At 37.1% G+C, this 18,489-nt stretch overlaps 1 protein-coding gene and 1 pseudogene across 1 annotated transcript; both read left to right on the forward strand.

Moving 5' to 3' along the window:
- The first annotated feature begins 7,504 nt into the window (after nucleotides 1–7,504).
- On the forward strand, nucleotides 7,505–12,649 carry LOC111883295 (putative disease resistance protein At3g14460; annotated as a pseudogene).
- A 354-nt stretch (nucleotides 12,650–13,003) lies between these two features.
- Nucleotides 13,004–15,687, forward strand: LOC122197201 (retrovirus-related Pol polyprotein from transposon RE1). Its single transcript, XM_042900736.2, is given in 4 exon segments — nucleotides 13,004–13,312; nucleotides 13,539–14,648; nucleotides 14,651–15,567; nucleotides 15,660–15,687. Coding segments are annotated over 3 exon segments (1,383 nt in total). The 5' UTR covers nucleotides 13,004–13,312; nucleotides 13,539–14,210.
- Nucleotides 15,688–18,489: the final 2,802 nt, after the last annotated feature.

An 18,489-nucleotide genomic window follows, 5' to 3' on the forward strand; every position in this document is an offset into this window, starting at 1 on the left:
ACCAGTATCCACAAAGGGTGGGTCAACCTATTATGTATCTTTTATAGACGATTATACTCGATATACATGGGTTTATCTTATGAAACACAGATCTGATTTCTTTGATATTTACAGCAAATTTAGAGCTCTTGTTAAAACTCAACATTCAGCTGTGATTAAGTGCTTCAGGTGTGACTTAGGGGGTGAATATACCTCTAATGATTGCACTCAGTTACTTGCTTCTGATAGTACCATACACCATTCTTCGTGTACTGACACACCTCAGCAAAATGGTGTTGCAGAACGAAAACACCATCATATTGTTGAGACTGGCCGCTCATTGCTTATGTCTGCACAGGTCCCTAATGCCTTTTGGGGAGAAGCAATCCTAACTGCTGTGTATGTGATTAATCGTATCCCTACTTCATTGAACTCAGGAATGTCTCCTTTTGAGAAGTTGTATGGTCATCTACCAGACTACTCTTCCTTACGAGTTTTTGGATGTACTTGTTTTGTTCTTCGTCCTCATGTTGAAAGGAACAAGTTGGGGCCAAAATCTGCTATTTGTGTATTTTTGGGGTATGGTATTGGACAGAAGGGATACCGTTGCTATGATCCTATGAGTCAGAAGTTATATGTTTCCCGACATGTTACTTTTTTGGAACATATTCCTTTCTACTCAATCCCTACTACAGCCCATAATGTAACTCAGTCCGATCTTTTGCATATTGATCCTTTTGATGAAGATATAGAGGCTCGAGATTCATCTATGTCACATGATTCCTCAGCTCATGACACACCCACCTCTTCAGAGGGTGCCTCATCTCCACCTGTTCGTGAGCCTGATCCTCCGATTCTTGAAATCGAGGATCCACCTCCACCACCACCCCTCAGGAGATCTTCTCGTCCTATCAAATCCACCAAGCTACCAGATTTTTCTTACTCTACATATTCAGGACCGTTTGCTTCATTTATAGCAAGCATTCATCATCCGTCTGAACCTGAATCATATAAAGAAGCTGTTTTATATCCTCTTTGGCAGTATGCTATGGCTGAAGAACTCACTACTCTCCATCAGACTCATACATGGGATTTGGTTTCTCTTCCTCCTGGGAAACATACGATAGGCTATCATTGGGTGTACAAGATAAAGACTAAAGCTGATGGTTCTGTTGAACGGTACAAGGCTAGACTTGTAGCAAAAGGTTATTCCCAACAGTATGGTTTTGACTACGAGGAGACATTTGCCCCTGTTGCAAAGATGACGACAGTTCGTACTATGATTGCAGTTGCATCCGTCCAACAATGGAAGATCTTTCAAATGGATGTCATGAATGCTTTTTTGAATGGTGACCTCCATTAAGAGGTTTATATGACTCCTCCTCCTGGTATTCAACACCGGCTGGGTGAAGTTTGTCGGCTTTGTAAAGCTTTGTATGGGCTCAAGCAAGCCCCTCGTGCTTGGTTTGAGAAATTCTCTACTGTGATTACCTCTCTTGGATTTGTCTAGAGTAATCATGACTCTGCTCTGTTTGTTAGATGCTCGAGTGCAGGACGGATTCTTCTGTCCTTATATGTGGATGACATGATTATTACAGGTGGTGACCATGGTGGTATTGAGTCTTTGAAGCATGATCTCGCTCATCGATTTGCTATGAAGAATTTGGGCTTACTGCGTTATTTCTTGGGTATTGAGGTTGCTCAGTCTAAGAAAGGGTACTTTCTTTCTTAGACTAAATATATATATATCTGACTTGTTTACACGGGCGGGCCTCTCTGACAATCAGACTATTGATACTCCTCTTGAAACCAATGCACGATATTCTCCTACTGATGGTATTCCTTTGTCCGATCCGAATCTTTATCGCACTATTGTGGGAAGTTTGGTTTATCTCACAGTTACTCGTCCAGATATTGCTCATGCTGTTCATGTTGTCAGTCAGTTTGTTACTGCTCCTACCTCTGTTCATTAGGGAGCTGTTCTTCGTATTCTGAGATATCTTCGTGGCACTCAGTTTCAGACTCTCTTGTTTCCCTCGACATCTTCTCTTGAGTTACGTGCCTATAGTGATGCTGATTGGGATGGTGATCGTCATGATCGTAAGTCCACCACTCGATTTTGTGTATTTCTTGGAGAGTCTCTCATTTCATGGAAGAGCAAGAAACAGGATGTTGTCTCTAGATCTTCTACAGAGGCTGAATATCGTGTTATGGCTGTAACTACATGTGAGATTATCTGGTTACGGTGGCTGCTTGCGGATATGGGAGTTTACATTTCCTCATCTACTCCCTTGCATTGTGATAACAAAAGTGCGATACAAATTGCAAAGAATTCTGTTTTTCATGAGCGGACAAAGCACATTAAGATTGATTGTCACTTTACCCGTCATCACCTGCAGCTTGGGACCATTTCGCTTCCATTTGTTTCATCAATATTGCAACTTGCGGATATTTTTACGAAGGCTTTATCGGCTTCTCGATTTCGGTTCTTATGTGACAAACTCTCAATGCTAATTGTTGTGGCATTGTGAGTTTGAGGGGGGATGTTAGTCTATATATTATTAGTCCGCTTGTTTATGGGCCCTTTAGTCTTTAGCCCATTAGGTTTTCTGTCTAGCTTGTATTTATATCCGCTTTATTCTTTGTAGTCTTTATGCTTTTCTTTGAAGACTCTTGTAATCCCTCTTTATCATAATCATATGACAATATTAACACTAATGTTCATTTTTTTTCTAGACTTGATTGACAACAGAACTAAAACAAAGAAGAAGTAAACATCATATGCTTGATGTTCCAAGAAGTTGATGTCACAACACCTTGTACTCTTGTGTGTTGTATCGTTGAGGGATTAAGTATGTGATTTATGAAATTAATATCAGCAACATTCATCTTCAAGAGTGATTAAAATAGCTAATGTAACGATGCCTAGCTACATAATGTGATAAAAATAATTTGTAAAGGATTGATAATGATGTAAGAACATCAATACAAGTATATACTTAACGTTTGACAAAAATGTTTAAAAATTGTTAAAAATACCAATTAAGTTGTCGTTAGAAGTGAAATTTTTTTTTTTTTTGCAAAAACGAACCAAAAACTTGATATATGAATCCTCAAGATTTAAACATTCTAGAATGAATGAAAGAAATATCAAAGTTTGGGTCAAGAAATGCAGTTTGGTTAAGACTAAAAATGACCAAAAATCTGAGTAGCTAACCAAAAGTTTGCAGTTTGGCTCATAAAGGTACACAAACAAAGATACAATACACTTGGAATGTTCATAATGAAGTGCTAGGAACATATCGGTAGTAAACTGATGGAAAGAGATCATGTTGGGTTAATCGAGTTGTTTACTAGTCAGCGGGTACTAAATGGTTCAGGGGTAAAAATGTCTTTTAACCTTCTTGGTGGACATGAGCTTGTTGGAGTCTTTTGCTGCAAGTTTAACTTGAGAAACTTGGTATTTTGGTTGACATGTTCTCTCTCTCGAGAGATGAACATGGAGCTAAAAGGGAGGACCTGGTCATATGCACCATGTGTTTCTTGATTGCTTGAGTTATAAATAGGAGTAATATTAGTTTATTTGTTTGTTGTACTCTCATATTTAATATAACAGATTTAACAATAGAGTTCCATTTCTTTGCAAATTACATACATATATGTGAGTGTGTGATTGTGTATGTCTTGTGGGGTCTGAATCAACAGATCCGTGTTTCAAGAATTTCTATTTTAGAAACTTTAATGGCTTAAAAAGGATAAATGACATAAAAGGACAAAATGAGAGATGTTTTCGTATCTAAGCATTTGTAATCCCTTAGAAACATTTTAGAGCCAAAAAGTAGTTAAAAAGAACATTCTAAAACTCAAGAAAACACTTTTAGGCAAAGTATATTGCCTAAATGAGAAAATGGTAAAAAAATATTGAAACAAATAGTGGTCTAAAAGGTTAAATGAAAGTTCATACATGTCATAAACACTGTCGGCACATGTTTGGGCTATATATCATTGAGTTAAAATACCTTATGCAAGGAAATGGTTAAGTGGTCAAAAAGGGGGGAAAAGGATAAAAAAATATAAAAAATGATTATTATGGCCTTATAAAACATACTTCATTAGCGAAATGGATTTGAAATGATATTAGAATGACTAGATTGATATATTTGTTGATTAATTATGAGTTTTGAAGCAAGTGCTAAATTAAATTAACTTGGCAAAAATAAAGTAAATTGTTATTTGCGAGAAATATGACCTAGGTTATGAATGGATTCTTACGTAATAAAATACCAAGTAAATAACATAATTCTTACGTAATATAAGTTTTCAACTATTAAGACATAAATTTGTGGTTTATACTTTGTTTCTCAAGGCTTTTAGAGTTATCGGTCTAGGACCGAAATCACTATGATCTCGGTGGTACTTGGACCGAAATCACCATGTGATTTCGGTGGGCTTAATGATGTTTTCAGTTGGGCTGGGCTTTAGTAATTAGGTATTAGTATATAATGTGTTATTTTCATCCGTGAAGAGAGTTAGTCATTCGGTTTTATCAGAGAGAGATTTAGAGAGCATTAACAGTTAGAGAAAAATCGTTTGATCTTATGTACCCGACTATTAATCAATAATAGTGTGCATTGAAATCTGATGATCCGTGTTTGTGTTCTTGATTCGTATTTATTGTTTTGTGTATATCAAGGTGTTTTTCGGAGGAGGTGGGGTTTCTTTACAAATTAAGTTGGTGGGGATTGTGGCGGATGGCCAGAGAAATTTTGTGTCAGAGAGGCCTCTTCAGAATGATGACCCATGATGCAATGCTTGAACATTGATTGCTTTCAATGCTTTAATCCAGCTCTTATACATACATCATCAATTATTGATCACCAAAGACATAAATCAGCAAATCGCAACAAAAAGGTTTGATTCCTTTTTGGCCCTTTTTCGCAATTATAAATCGGACTTGATCAAATTTGAAAAATGAGCAATTCATAAGCTTAATCAATAACAATTGCGCTCGACCCCAAATTCGAAGGAATCACAAATGTTAAAGGATTGTTGTTGATGAAAATCATATCTAGGTTTTTGTTAAAGAGACCAGGCCACAATGGCCCTTTGAATTCATTGAAACAAAGGTCGACAATTTGAGGCAATGGGAGGGACATGATGATGGAAAAGAAAGGACCCACGAACCGATTGTTACTTAGGTCAAGCTCAACCACTAATTAACGTACATGGAAATACAACCTATATGGTAATAGGTAAAATGGGATTAATTGAACATGTAAAATTGGACTTTTAGCACCTAAACTACTAGAAAGAAAGATAAGAGGCCTTAAAAGACAAGAGTTTGTAGGGCTTTAGTGTCCTTTTCATGTCGAACTCTTTAGAAATTACTATAAATGTTTATTTTCTGATATTTATTTGTTTTATAAACCTAACTGAACCCAAAGAGAAAGAAAACTTTTGGTTTTCAAGAGACATCCTATGAAACTAGATTATATTAACACCACATTTTTTTGTCTAGAAAAACTATGTTTCATACTTAATTATTATTCATGTCATTATATTTTGAAGTTTGATATAAATTGATAAATGAACGACAGACATTTGTTCAGCTTAATTTAAATATTTACTCAAATGAGAGTCATCAAGCATAACAATTTTTTGACTAAATTATATTAAATACAGTTTTTTACAATTTTATCTATTAAGATCACAGGGAGTTACACCATTGCTGTTTACTAATTTTTTGTTCAAACCCTGACACAGCCATAACTGATTATTAGAGGCCCGACCATAAAAGTTCGACTTGGGCCCGCAACTGGTTAATTAAAGAGCCAGTCAGGTCCCAATTTTGGCACCTCTCTAACTATAATCAACTGATTGTGCAAAATGTTGATCGATAATATAAAAGATTGTTCAATCATCAAAAGTTATCTACTACTTTTATATGTGCAGTGGTTGATACTCATGTTGTCAGCTGTGGTGGCTAGAAGGTGCAAAATAAATATTAAAATTGTTTAGGCTTCAAAATATTACCTACTTTTTATATCAATTGTAGAGAAGTTAACTTGCAAGTTATCAATTGCCAGCTACAATGTACAAAAGTTTATTATAGATTCATTCACTAATAATAAATATAGACCAAATGTTCACATGATTGGGCCTTTAGGTAGATAATTCAACTGCTGACTTTTTAAGGACTAATTCAACCTCTAAGTTATATGCTTATAAAAATCAAAGAAGTGTTAATTGAGTTACAGGGCTAATGAAAAGTAAATAAAACAAACTGAGCTGAATAGTGGAGACAACTTCACCCATCTAAACACTAAATTCACAATTGACAATCAAGATAACAAATAGCTTGTATAAAAGATTAGAGACAACGAAAGATTTTAAGGGATAGAGAATAGTGGTCAAGTAGATAAGCTACAAACTAGCCATTAGCAATGAAACTATTTCAGTGCCCAAAATAAAAACAAGCTATGCAAGTTAAGTAAGAATATAGATATAGAAATGAAACAAAATTTTATCATCAAGAGACAAAAAAATGAAAGAAAAATGAAAGCTTATTCCAGTTATTGCTTATAGGTGTGGCTAATTAAGAAGTCAATGAGAGATCACATGTACCTCTGATTGGAAATACACATTAAAATGTAGCCAAAAGACTACCTATGAAACATTTGGACAATTGACCTAACAATGGATTTAACATGCATCATTCTTGTTTGCAGATTTCACTCAGGCATTTTATCAAATATATAGCGTGCATGTAAAACCATCAAACAGAATCTTGTCAGACTGACAATCAGTGAGCAGAGAAACTCAAAACGGTTGTTGGAACTTGATAATGAAAACAAAAAAGTCAAAAACCTTAGCCGCATTGCCTATGAAAAATCAATTTTCTTTGATAGGCAGAGAAATACATGGAGATATACACATATACATACACAGTGAAACATTTACTTCAATACATTTTAAAATGAATACGTTTTAATCTGGCAATGAGACATACACACAGATATGTTCTGTAATTTTTTTTAATATACATATGAGACCGTTAATAAAAGAAAAAACTAAAATGAAATAAACAAGTTGAGCTAGAACTATTATGTGTTTTTTATGATTACAAATTTAGTTACCAATACAATATATAGGTCTAGAAAATGGTTGATTTCGAAAAAATAACATCATTGAACATATTTTGGATTTTGGATATGTGGAAAAATGCTGATTATTAAAATTGTTTAAAATAAAAAATTACATACTCCCTGTTTATGTTGTCAAGGGGTTGATTCGCATGTGCTGGCTGCTACCTAGAAGGTGAAAAAGAATATTAAAATTATTAAAGAGTTATTACCTACAGCCTACTCCCTTAATTCTATATTGTTGAGTAAACGAGTGATTAAATTCATTTTGGCAGCCAGCTAGCTAAGAGGTGGAAAAGATATTATAAAGTGTTGACCTGAACAATGACTGAAATCACTATAAAGAATGGCCTGAGTCGTTCTTTTTGGTGCACTAATTTTATCTGCATCCCCACCATACATACATACCAAGTGCTTCCATTTTTCCTGTCCACTATAAGTTAGTGATGGCTGAAATTGTTGTTTCTGCCTTCTTTTCATTGTTCTTTGATAAGCTGGCCTCCGAAGCCTTGAACAAGATTGCTCGTGCCAAGGGAATTGAGTCCGAGCTCAAGAAACTGAAGAGGTCACTAATCCAGATCAAAAATCTCCTTTATGATGCTTCTCGGAAGGAGCTGACCGATGAAGCTGTAAAAGAATGGCTGAATGGTCTCCAACATTTGGCTTACGACATTGACGATGTACTTGACGATTTGGCAACCGAGGCTATTGAGCATGAGTTGACCGAGAAATCTGGATCCACCAGCAGCAAGGTAAGAAAGCTAATCCCAACTTGCTGCACAAATTTCTCATTAAGTTCTAGGATGCATGGCAAGTTAGATGATATTGCCACCAAATTACAAGAACTGGTAGATGCGAAAAATAATCTTGGTTTAAGTGTGATAACATATGAAATGCCAAAAGTTAAAAGATATGAGGCCAGTTTGGTAGATGCACGTGCTATAGTTGGACGTGAAGGTGATAAGAATGCATTGGTTCAAAAGTTGTTAGGGGGTCATGATGAATCGTCTAGTCAAAACTTTAGCATTGTCCCTATAGTCGGGATGGGTGGGGTGGGTAAAACAACTTTAGCCAGACTTTTGTATGATGAAAAGGACGTGAAGGATTACTTCAAAGTCAGGGCTTGGGTTTGTGTTTCGGATGAGTTCGATATCTTTAGTATAAGCAAAGTGATTTATCAATCTGTGACGGGGGAAACCAAGGAATTTACAGATTTAAATTTGCTTCAAGAAGCTCTTAGAGAGAAACTTAAGGACAAACTATTTCTAATAGTGTTAGATGATGTATGGTCTAAAAGCTATGCTGATTGGGATAAGTTAGTGAGCCCATTTCTTGTGGGGGCTCCTGGAAGTAGAATTATCATGACAACTCGAAAAGAGCAATTGCTTAGAAAGTTGGGTTATGCTGATTTAGTCCCACTTCCTAGTCTGTCACATGATGATGCTTTGTCTTTGTTCGCTCAACATGCATTGGGTGTAGATAACTTTAATTCACATCCAACACTTAAACCACATGGCGAAGGGTTTGTGAAAAAATGTGATGGCTTGCCATTAGCGTTAATAGCACTTGGAAGGTTATTGAGGACAAAAAAAGATGAGGAAGAATGGAAGATGTTGTTAGATAGTGAGATTTGGAGGTTAGAAAATGCAGATGAGATTCTTCCGGCTCTTAGACTGAGCTATGATGATCTTTCTGCCTCCTTGAAGCAGGTGTTTGCATACTGCTCCTTGTTCCCCAAGGACTATCTATTCAACAAGGAGGAGTTGATTCAGTTGTGGATGGCAGAAGGGTTTTTGCACTACTCTACTACCAGGAAGTCCATGGAACGCTTGGGTGTCGAATATTTCGAAGAGCTGGTTTCGAGGTCATTTTTTCAACATTCTTCTGATGACAAATCATTGTTTATGATGCATGACCTCATGAATGACTTGGCCATGTCTATTGCTGGAGATTTTTTTTAAGGTTAGATATTGGTATGAAGGAGTACAGTAGGAAGGAAGCTTTGCCAAAGCACCGCCATATATCATTTGTTTGTGAAGAGTACATGGCTTACAAAAGATTCAAGTTGGTCAAAGGAGCTAGAAGTTTGAGAACATTTTTAGCATTGTCTGTTGGGGTGGTACAAAGTTGGGGGATATTTTACTTATCAAATAAGGTCATCAATGACTTACTTCAGGAGTTACCATTGTTAAGGGTGTTATGTTTGAGTGATCTTAGTATAAGCGAGGTACCAGAAGTAGTCCATAGTATGAAGCACTTGCGCTATCTTAATCTATCTCGAACTCAAATCACCAATCTACCAGAAAACGTCTGTAATCTTTATAATTTACTGACGCTGATTGTTTTTGGCTGTAAGTATTTAGTTAAGTTGCCCGAGAACTTCTCAAAGCTTAAAAATTTGCAGCATTTTGACATAAGGGATACTCCGCTTTTGAAGAAGATGCCCTTAGGGATTGGTCAGTTGAAAAGTTTACAGACTCTCTCCAAAATCATTATTGGAGGTGAATCCGGCTTCGCAATAACCGAGCTTAAGAACTTACAAAATCTCCAAGGGAAAGTTTTTATTGAGGGGCTGGGAAATGTGGAAAATGCAATGGACGCACGTGAGGCGAACATCTCACAAAATAGACTTAGTGAGTTAGTGTTGAATTGGGGTTATGGGTTTAATGTTTCTCAAACGGAGACACATGAAAAGGAGGTCCTTAATGAGCTGAAGCCTCATAATGGCACACTAGAAAAACTCGGAATTGAGTCATATAGAGGTATAGAGTTTCCAACTTGGATTGGGGATCCATCCTTTTGTCGGTTGACTAAAGTGTGGATAGATGGCTGTGAAGAATGTACATCTCTACCAAGACTAGGGCAACTACCATCACTGAAGGAGCTGATTATTGGTGAGATGAGTAAGGTGAAGGTTGTAGGTTTGGAGTTTCTTGGGACCGACCTTGCCTTTCCTTCACTTGAAATCCTACGGTTTAAAAGTATGTCAGGGTGGGAGGAATGGTCAACAAATAGTGGGGCGTTTCCTTGCCTTCAAGAGCTTCGTATTGAATATTGTCCTAATCTGGTTCGGGTCGAAGTTGAGGCACTGCCTTCACTAAGGTTTTTGAAACTAAAAAAATGTGGTCATGGTGTCTTGAGAAGCCTTGTTGATGTAGCTTCATCACTCACCAACTTGGAAATATATGATATTTCAGGGCTTACTGATGAACTTTGGAGAGGTGTAATAGGGTATCTTGGGGCGGTAGAAGAAATAAGCATCATAGGGTGTGATGACATAAAGTACGTGTGGGAATCAGAAGCAGAGGCAAGCAAGGTTCTTGTGAATTTAAAAATGTTGGCTTTAAGAAAATGTGAAAATTTGGTGAGTTTAGGGGAGAAAGAGGAGGATAATAGTGGAAGCAGCCTAACATCTTTTAGAGAGTTGGGAGTATCGGATTGTAACAGCTTGAAGCATTGCAGTTGTCCAAATAACATGGAGGATTTGTATCTTCGAAGGTGTGATTCAATTACATCCGTCTCCTTCCCAGCAGGAGGAGGGCAGAAGCTCGAGTCACTTACCATCACAGATTGCAAGAAACTATTGGAAAAGGAGTTGGGAAGAAAAGACAAGACAAGGGTTCTTATAAACTCAAAAATGCAGATGCTTGAATCAATAATAATAGCTAATTGGCCAAATCTGAAATCCATCAGTGAATTGAGTTGCTTCATTCACCTGAACACATTATATATATCAAAGTGTCCAGGTATAGAGTCATTTCCTGACCATGAGTTTCTGAATCTCACCTCGTTAAAAGATCTGACAATAATAGATTGTACAAGTATGGATTCATCTTTTCCTCGTGGGCTTTGGCCTCCGAAACTATGTTACCTTAATATAGGAGGGTTGAAGAAGCCCATCTCAGAGTGGGGCCCACAGAATTTCCCAACCTCACTTGTTAGCCTAGGATTATATGGCGGGCCGTCTGACGATGTGAAAAACTTTGATCAATTGTCTCATCCTCTTCCTTCATCTCTTACTACTCTTTACATAAATGGATTTGAGAAACTGGAATCGGTTTCAACGGGACTCCAACACCTCACCTCTCTCCAACGTCTCATCATTCAGAAGTGCCCAAAGACCATAGATCTACCAGAGAAATTGTTGCCTTCACTTCTGGTATTGAGAGTAGAAGGATGCGCAAATCTGAAAGAAAGGATTAGCAGAGGAGGCTCCTATTGGCCCCACATCTCCCTTATCCCCTGCATCACCACAGAAGAGTAAGGAGTAATTACAAGATTAACACAAAGGTACAACCCTCTGTTTGTCTCGAACTTTTTTTTTCAGTTTCATTCTATATAACTTAAATAACTGATTTATTTATCTCAGTCAAATAATTTTTCATATATAATCTTAATACAAATATGCATTTCCATATATTTGTGAAAGTGAAACTGTTATGAACAGAAATCTTATTTATCCTTTTGAGGTGCACATCTACAAAATTTTACTTTTAAATATCTTACTGATCCAGTTCAAATCTATTTTTCTCACTTTTCTAAACTTACAGCCAAGCAATAAAAGATTAAAGGTCGATGGATGTAATGATTTTTGAAATGAAAGCAAATAAAAGATCAAGCTGATCATAGTTTACAAAGGAAGACATTTATATGGTGCTGCTTCTACTTTACAAGGTTTGTTTCCATCTGACTGATAAACCCTTATGTGATATAAAACAAGACTTTATATGGACAGTGATTTCCGATATTTACTTCATTTTTTCTTGTTCCAAATTTGTTTGAAATGGAATCTTGATGTATAGGTGACTCGGTCTCTTCATGACCTTGATGTTGCAAACTTGTTTTGCTTTTACAAAACTCTTTAAAGGTAAACATTTATCTCATTGTCAAATTGATTACTTAATTTCTCATGTCAAACTCTTTACGATTTATTATAAGATTAATTTTCTGATATTTGTTTGCTAGACTAGATTGAACCCAAAGAGAAAGGGAGGTTGTGGTGATCCTATGAAGCTTTGTCAAGAATTATTAACACCACAACGCTTTCATCAGTAGTTTGCTGGAAAGAATGTTTGAGAGTTCAATTAAAAACAGAACAAAAACAGAGCACTCCATCTGCTGTTCCAAGAAGTTGAAAACAGAGTTCATGTCATTTTGACTTTCATTGAGTGTTGTCAATGAAAGAGATTAGGGTTAGCGACAAGACTACTATTTTCTTTGTATGGCATTTTTATGCACCGATTCTGTTCAGCTATGTTACAATTATCTTTTTTGGTAGCTTCTAGGTCTTTATGAACGAAAAAAGCATTCATTGTTGTGTTAATTTCTGTTTTTCTTCATTTGAATTTTGTAGGTAAATTTTTATGCACCGATTCTGTTCAGCTAAGATGATTGAACAAGTTGCAATTAAGCTTGTGACTATTGTAATGTCGTTATAACTTTTGTTAATTAGTTTGTTGGAATTTGATATTAGAATGTTGCAATTTCTAGGGTTATTGAAAAAAATGAGCTAATTGTTTTGATAGAAATTGGGATGTTTATGCATTTTAGGAAAGATGACATGTCATGCAGTGCAGGCATACATTACTCACTAGTTGTTAATTTTAAAGGTGTAACTAAGTAGCTGCCATAATATGTTTTACATGTATAGCTTCAAGGCGCTGGATGTTGATGGACATTACTTTATCATCTTGCTTTAATTAAGCTGTAACTTTGTTATGTGCTTTTTTATATTTAACTATTTGACTTCGTTACCTGCTTCTTAAAGCTCTGTATCTTTGATGAGCATGAACAACAGCAAATATCATATAACAAGAGAAAAGGTAAAAATCATCTTCTGATTATACTAGAATCAATGTATCATAACCTTCTTTTTTTTTTTTTTTTTTTTTTCTGAAACTCACAATCTTTATGGTTTTATACTTTTTGTAGGCATTAACTCATGTTTCAGGAATAGACCAGAATTGTGACTTTATAAAGGTTAGTTAGAGATTCTTTTTATTTTAAAGGGTATATAGCTTTTCTACAAAGGACTTGATTGTTCTTTTGTGATCAGCTAATGTTGCATTCTAATTTAATGAAGATCAGTTTTCTTTTTTTGTGTAGCATCTATTCAGTCATTCAAACTGGGCTCAGTCTCTTGATAACCTTGATGTTGCAAACTTATTTTGCTATCCCAAAACATTTTAAAGGTATACATTTATCTCATTGTCAATCTGATTGCATAATTTCTAAAGGCAAACTCAATATATATATATATATATATATATATATATATATATATATATATATATATATATATATATATATATATATATATATATATATATATATATATATATATATATATATATATATATATATATATATATATAAATTATTATATGATTTATTTTCTGATATTTACTTTTTTCCTAGACTTGATTCAAACCAAAGAGAAATAGAAGTTTTGGTGTTCATCAAGAGACATCTATTCTCAATCCGTTCTCCAATCTATTCTCAAACCCAACGCCACTGCAGCAGATGTTTGGAAGACTATTGAAGACCTGTTTCATGAAAATAAAGAGACTAAAGCCATGGAATTAGATGATGAACTTCGTTCTATCACCATTGGCGATTCTACAGTTATGGAATATTATACACGTATCAAGTCCATCTCTGATCTTCTTGCTAATATTGGATCCCCAGTACCCGAAAGAAACCTCGTTATTTATGCCATCAATGGTTTATCTCAGAAATTTGCCCATGTCGTCACCACCATTCGACATCAAAAACTGTTTCCTACTTTCCTTGAGATGCGCTCCATGTTAACCCTTGAAGAACGGTCCATGGCAAAAGATAACTCCCGTCACGTTCAAGCCTCACATCAAGACAATGCATCTTCACCAACCATTCTCACCACCGAGCACCAAAATCGCCCCTCTCATTCTCGATTAAATACCACCGGAGGTAGAGGTGGTGGTCGGAATCAACGTGGCGGCGGCAGGGGAGGTCGGAACGGCGGGAGAGCTAGCGGAAGGCAGGGACGATCTGGAGGCGGAGGCTTCGCACGCGGTCAAAATTGGGGGGGGGGGGGGATATTCTCCCTGGATGACGTTCTCGCAGATTCAAGGTCAACACCAGCATCGTGGGCTATTACCTTCTCCACCAATTCAACAATTCCCATGGCCCAATAATCAATACTCAAATTCTCAACACCAATGGCCCAATTCGAATTTAGCCCATCAGCAAGCTCTTTTCTCCATGTCTCAGCAGCCCAATAATCAGTCCAACAGCTGGCAATGGTTTCAATACCCGAATAATATGGATCAACCGACCACCTTACCGCAAACATTTAACACTATGACTCTTCAAGACCCAAACAATGCAGATTGGTATATGGACACCGGGGCAACCGCTCATCTTCACGCCGATTCAAGTAGTCTCAAGTCCTTTAAACATAAGTGCACTAATTCAAATATATCAGTTTTAGTCGGCAATGGGTCTCGTATTCCTGTCACCAAAATTGCTCACTCTACTCTAGCTTTAAACCTTTTCGCACCCTTATTTTAAAAAATGTTCCAATCACTCCCCAAATTATTAAAAATCTTGTTTCTGTTCGTCAATTTACTCGTGATAATAAATGTTCTATAGAATTTGACAAGTTTGGTTTTTCTGTGAAGGATTTTCTCACCAAACGCACCCTCCTTCGATGTGATAGCACCGGAGATCTTTACCCAGTCACCAAACCGAGTCCTCAAGTCTTTCTCAGTCTCAGCTCATCATTATGGCATCAAAGACTCGGTCATCCTAGTCAACCTGTTCTAAAACAATTAATTTCTAGCAATTCCATTTCATGTAATAAAAATGATTCGTCATTTCTTTGTCATGCGTGTCAACTTGGCAAGCATACTCGTTTATCTTTCTCGTTATCTAAAACTCACACTTTATTTCCTTTTCAAGTTATTCATTCGGATGTATGGACTTCACCCTTGCAAAGTCATAGTGGAATAAAATATTATGTTGTTTTTATTGACCAATTTTCTCATTTTGTGTGGGTGTACCCTCTTAGACTGAAATCAGATGTGTTCTCCAAATTTCTTCATTTTCGTGCATATGTCAAAAATCAATTCAACACCGATATTCAAACATTTCAATGTGACAACGGAAAAGAATATGACAACTCTCTCTTTCATCAACTTTGTGACACCAATGGCATACACATTCGTTTCTCATGTCCATACACTTCCCAACAAAATGGGAAATCTGAGCGTATGCTTCGTACTTTAAATAATATGATTCGTACCCTTCTTTTCCAAGCTCATCTTCCCCCCACTTATTGGGTGGAATCTCTCCATATGTCCGCTCATCTCTTGAATATTCTTCCATCCACATCTATCCACAATAACACGCCATTTCACAGACTCTTCAACAAACACCCGTCCTACTCTCATCTTCGAGTGTTCGGGTGCCTGTGCTATCCTCACCTCAATACAATCAATAAACTTGAGCATCGATCAGTCCCATGTATCTTTCTTGGGTATCCCTCTAATCATAAAGGTTTTTGTTGTCTCAATCTTCATTCTAAAAAAATAATCATCTCACGACATGTCACCTTTGATGAAACCATTTTTCCATTCGGCTCAATGACCCCGGACCATCCCCCCACTTATGATTTTCTTAATATATCTGACTCCCTCAATTTCTTTAATGATCCCACCATCACTTCCCATTCTCATTCGTCTCCCCCTATTCTGTCTCCTGTTGGTGACACCTCCACCGACGACGCCGTTGTCTCTGTCGACCAAAACATCCCTGTCGACGTTGCTGCTCCGACAGCTCCCCTTTCGTCCATTGATGCAACTCCAGCTGCCCCTTCGATTCCTTTAAATCATAACCGGTCCACCGTTTCGGGTCCTTCTAGTACTCATCCTATGACCACTCGTGCTAGACTTGGTATTCATAAACCCATTGATTGTCTCAACCTTCATACCGACATAGTTTCTAATCCCTCCCCTCTTCCTAGAAACTATTCTGAAGCTTTCCAAGACCCTAATTGGGGTAATGCCATGAAAGACGAATATGATGCACTTATTTCTAATGGAACTTGGGTACTTGTACCTCAGCCTCAAAATACTAATGTTGTTAATTGTATTTGGCTGTTTAAAAAGAAACTTAATGCAGATGGCTCTCTTGCTCGATATAAAGCACGGTTGGTTGCTAATGGACATAGTCAATGTCCAGGCATTGATTGTGATGAAACTTTTAGTCCGGTTGTTAAACCTGCTACTATTCGGACAGTTCTTAGTATTGCCATCTCTCATTGTTGGCCAGTTCATCAGTTGGACGTTAAGAACGTTTTTCTTCATGGCCATTTACAGGAAACAGTTTATATGCATCAGCCACCGGGTTTTCGTGATCCCTCTGCTCCAGATCATGTATGCTTATTACAACGATCTCTTTATGGTCTCAAGCAGGCTCCTCGTGCATGGTACCACAGATTTGCTTAATATATCACTCAGTTCGGCTTCACTAACAGCAAATCTGATTCTTCTTTATTCATCTACAACAAAGGGAGTCACATAGCCTATCTTTTACTTTATGTTGATGACATTGTGTTGACTGCTTCATCCACAGGTCTCTTACAGCAGATTATCACCACCTTACGTGCCAAATTCTCCATGACTGATTTGGGTGCTCTCAATTATTTTCTTGGTATATCTGTCGTTCGAGATCGTCATGGCATGTTTCTCTCTCAACAGAAATATGCCACAGAAATTTTGGACCGTGCTAAAATGTCTAATTGCAAACCTGCTGGAACTCCAGTCGAAACATCTGCCAAATTTGATGGCTCAGGCCCTCCTATTGTTGATCCAACCTTATATCGTAGTCTTGCGGATGCCCTTCAATACTTGACTTTCACTCAGCCGGATATATCTTATGCAGTTCAACAAGTGTGTCTATATATGCATGATCCTCGAGAACCTCACTTTACTGCTCTCAAACGGATCCTTCGATATGTTCGTGGCACTCTTGATCATGGATTACAACTCTATGCTTCTCCTGCTTGTGGTTTAGTTGCTTACTCTGATGCTGATTGGGCAGGCTGCCCTACCTCTCGTCGATCCACATCTGGCTATTGTGTCTTCCTTGGACAGAATCTTCTCTCTTGGTCTTCCAAACGACAGGGTACCATTTCCAGGTCTAGTGCTGAAGCAGAGTATCGTGGTGTTGCGAATGCCGTTGCCGAGACTAGTTGGCTTCGTAACTTACTCCAAGAGCTCTTTTACCCTCCTCTGACTGCTACTCTTGTTTACTGTGACAATGTTAGTGCCATTTATCTATCTACCAATCCTGTTCAGCATCAACTCACCAAACACATCGAGATCGACATCCATTTTGTGCGTGATAAAGTGGCCTTGGGCCAGATTCGTGTTGTTCATGTTCCCTCTTCATCTCAATACGCTGATATCTTTACCAAGGGGCTACCGTCTACTCTGTTTCTTGACTTTCGGTCCAGTCTGAACATCCGTCTGCGACCTCTCGTTCGGACTGCGGGGGGCTGTTAGATGTATATATGTATATATCTTATATTTAGTTTGTATTTGGTTGGGCTGTCCAACATTGTATTTAGCCCATTATGTATTATTATGGTATTATATATACGTGAGAGGCTCAATGCCAATTCATGGGAAAATATTCACGTTAACACTTTGAAGCAGGGTTGTTTGTTTTATCTAGAGAGACTACGTTTTAGAGTTAGATTGTAAACAAAACAAAAGCAGAGAACTCCATCTGCTGTTCCAAGAAGTTGAAATCAGGGTAAATGTAACTTTGACTTTCGTTGGTAGATGTATAACATTAGTAACTCATTATACTTTCTTTGAGCAAACTAACTTCCATAATTCCAAATAGTATTTGATTGACACCTAATGAAACTACCATTGTAAGTCTACTGTGAACACCAGACATTTTAATTGAGAGTAATGTCCTTTAGGGACTTCCACCTCCAAAATGATAATCCTATTCAAGGAGTTTAGCATTCTAGTGAAAGACCAGATTATGCTGATAGCAATGCAACAATATAATCATAAAGCATGTATATCATTAGAAAATTTGTGCCTCAGGAATCTGATATTCTATATTGTTAACGGGCTTCAGATAGTAGGGTTGAAGAAGCCCGTCTCAGAGTGGGGCCCACAGAATTTTCCCAACCTCACTTGATAACCTAACATTATATGGCGGCCCATGTGAGTATGTGAAAAACTTTGATCAATTCTCACATCTACTTCCTTCATCTCTTACTATTTGAGAAACTGGAATCGTTTTCAACCAGAATCCAAAGCCTCACCTCCCTCCAACAAAAAATATGAATGCATTCAAATCAAGA

This window comes from Lactuca sativa, chromosome 3, assembly GCF_002870075.4.
Source record: "Lactuca sativa cultivar Salinas chromosome 3, Lsat_Salinas_v11, whole genome shotgun sequence".
NCBI lineage: Eukaryota > Viridiplantae > Streptophyta > Magnoliopsida > Asterales > Asteraceae > Lactuca > Lactuca sativa.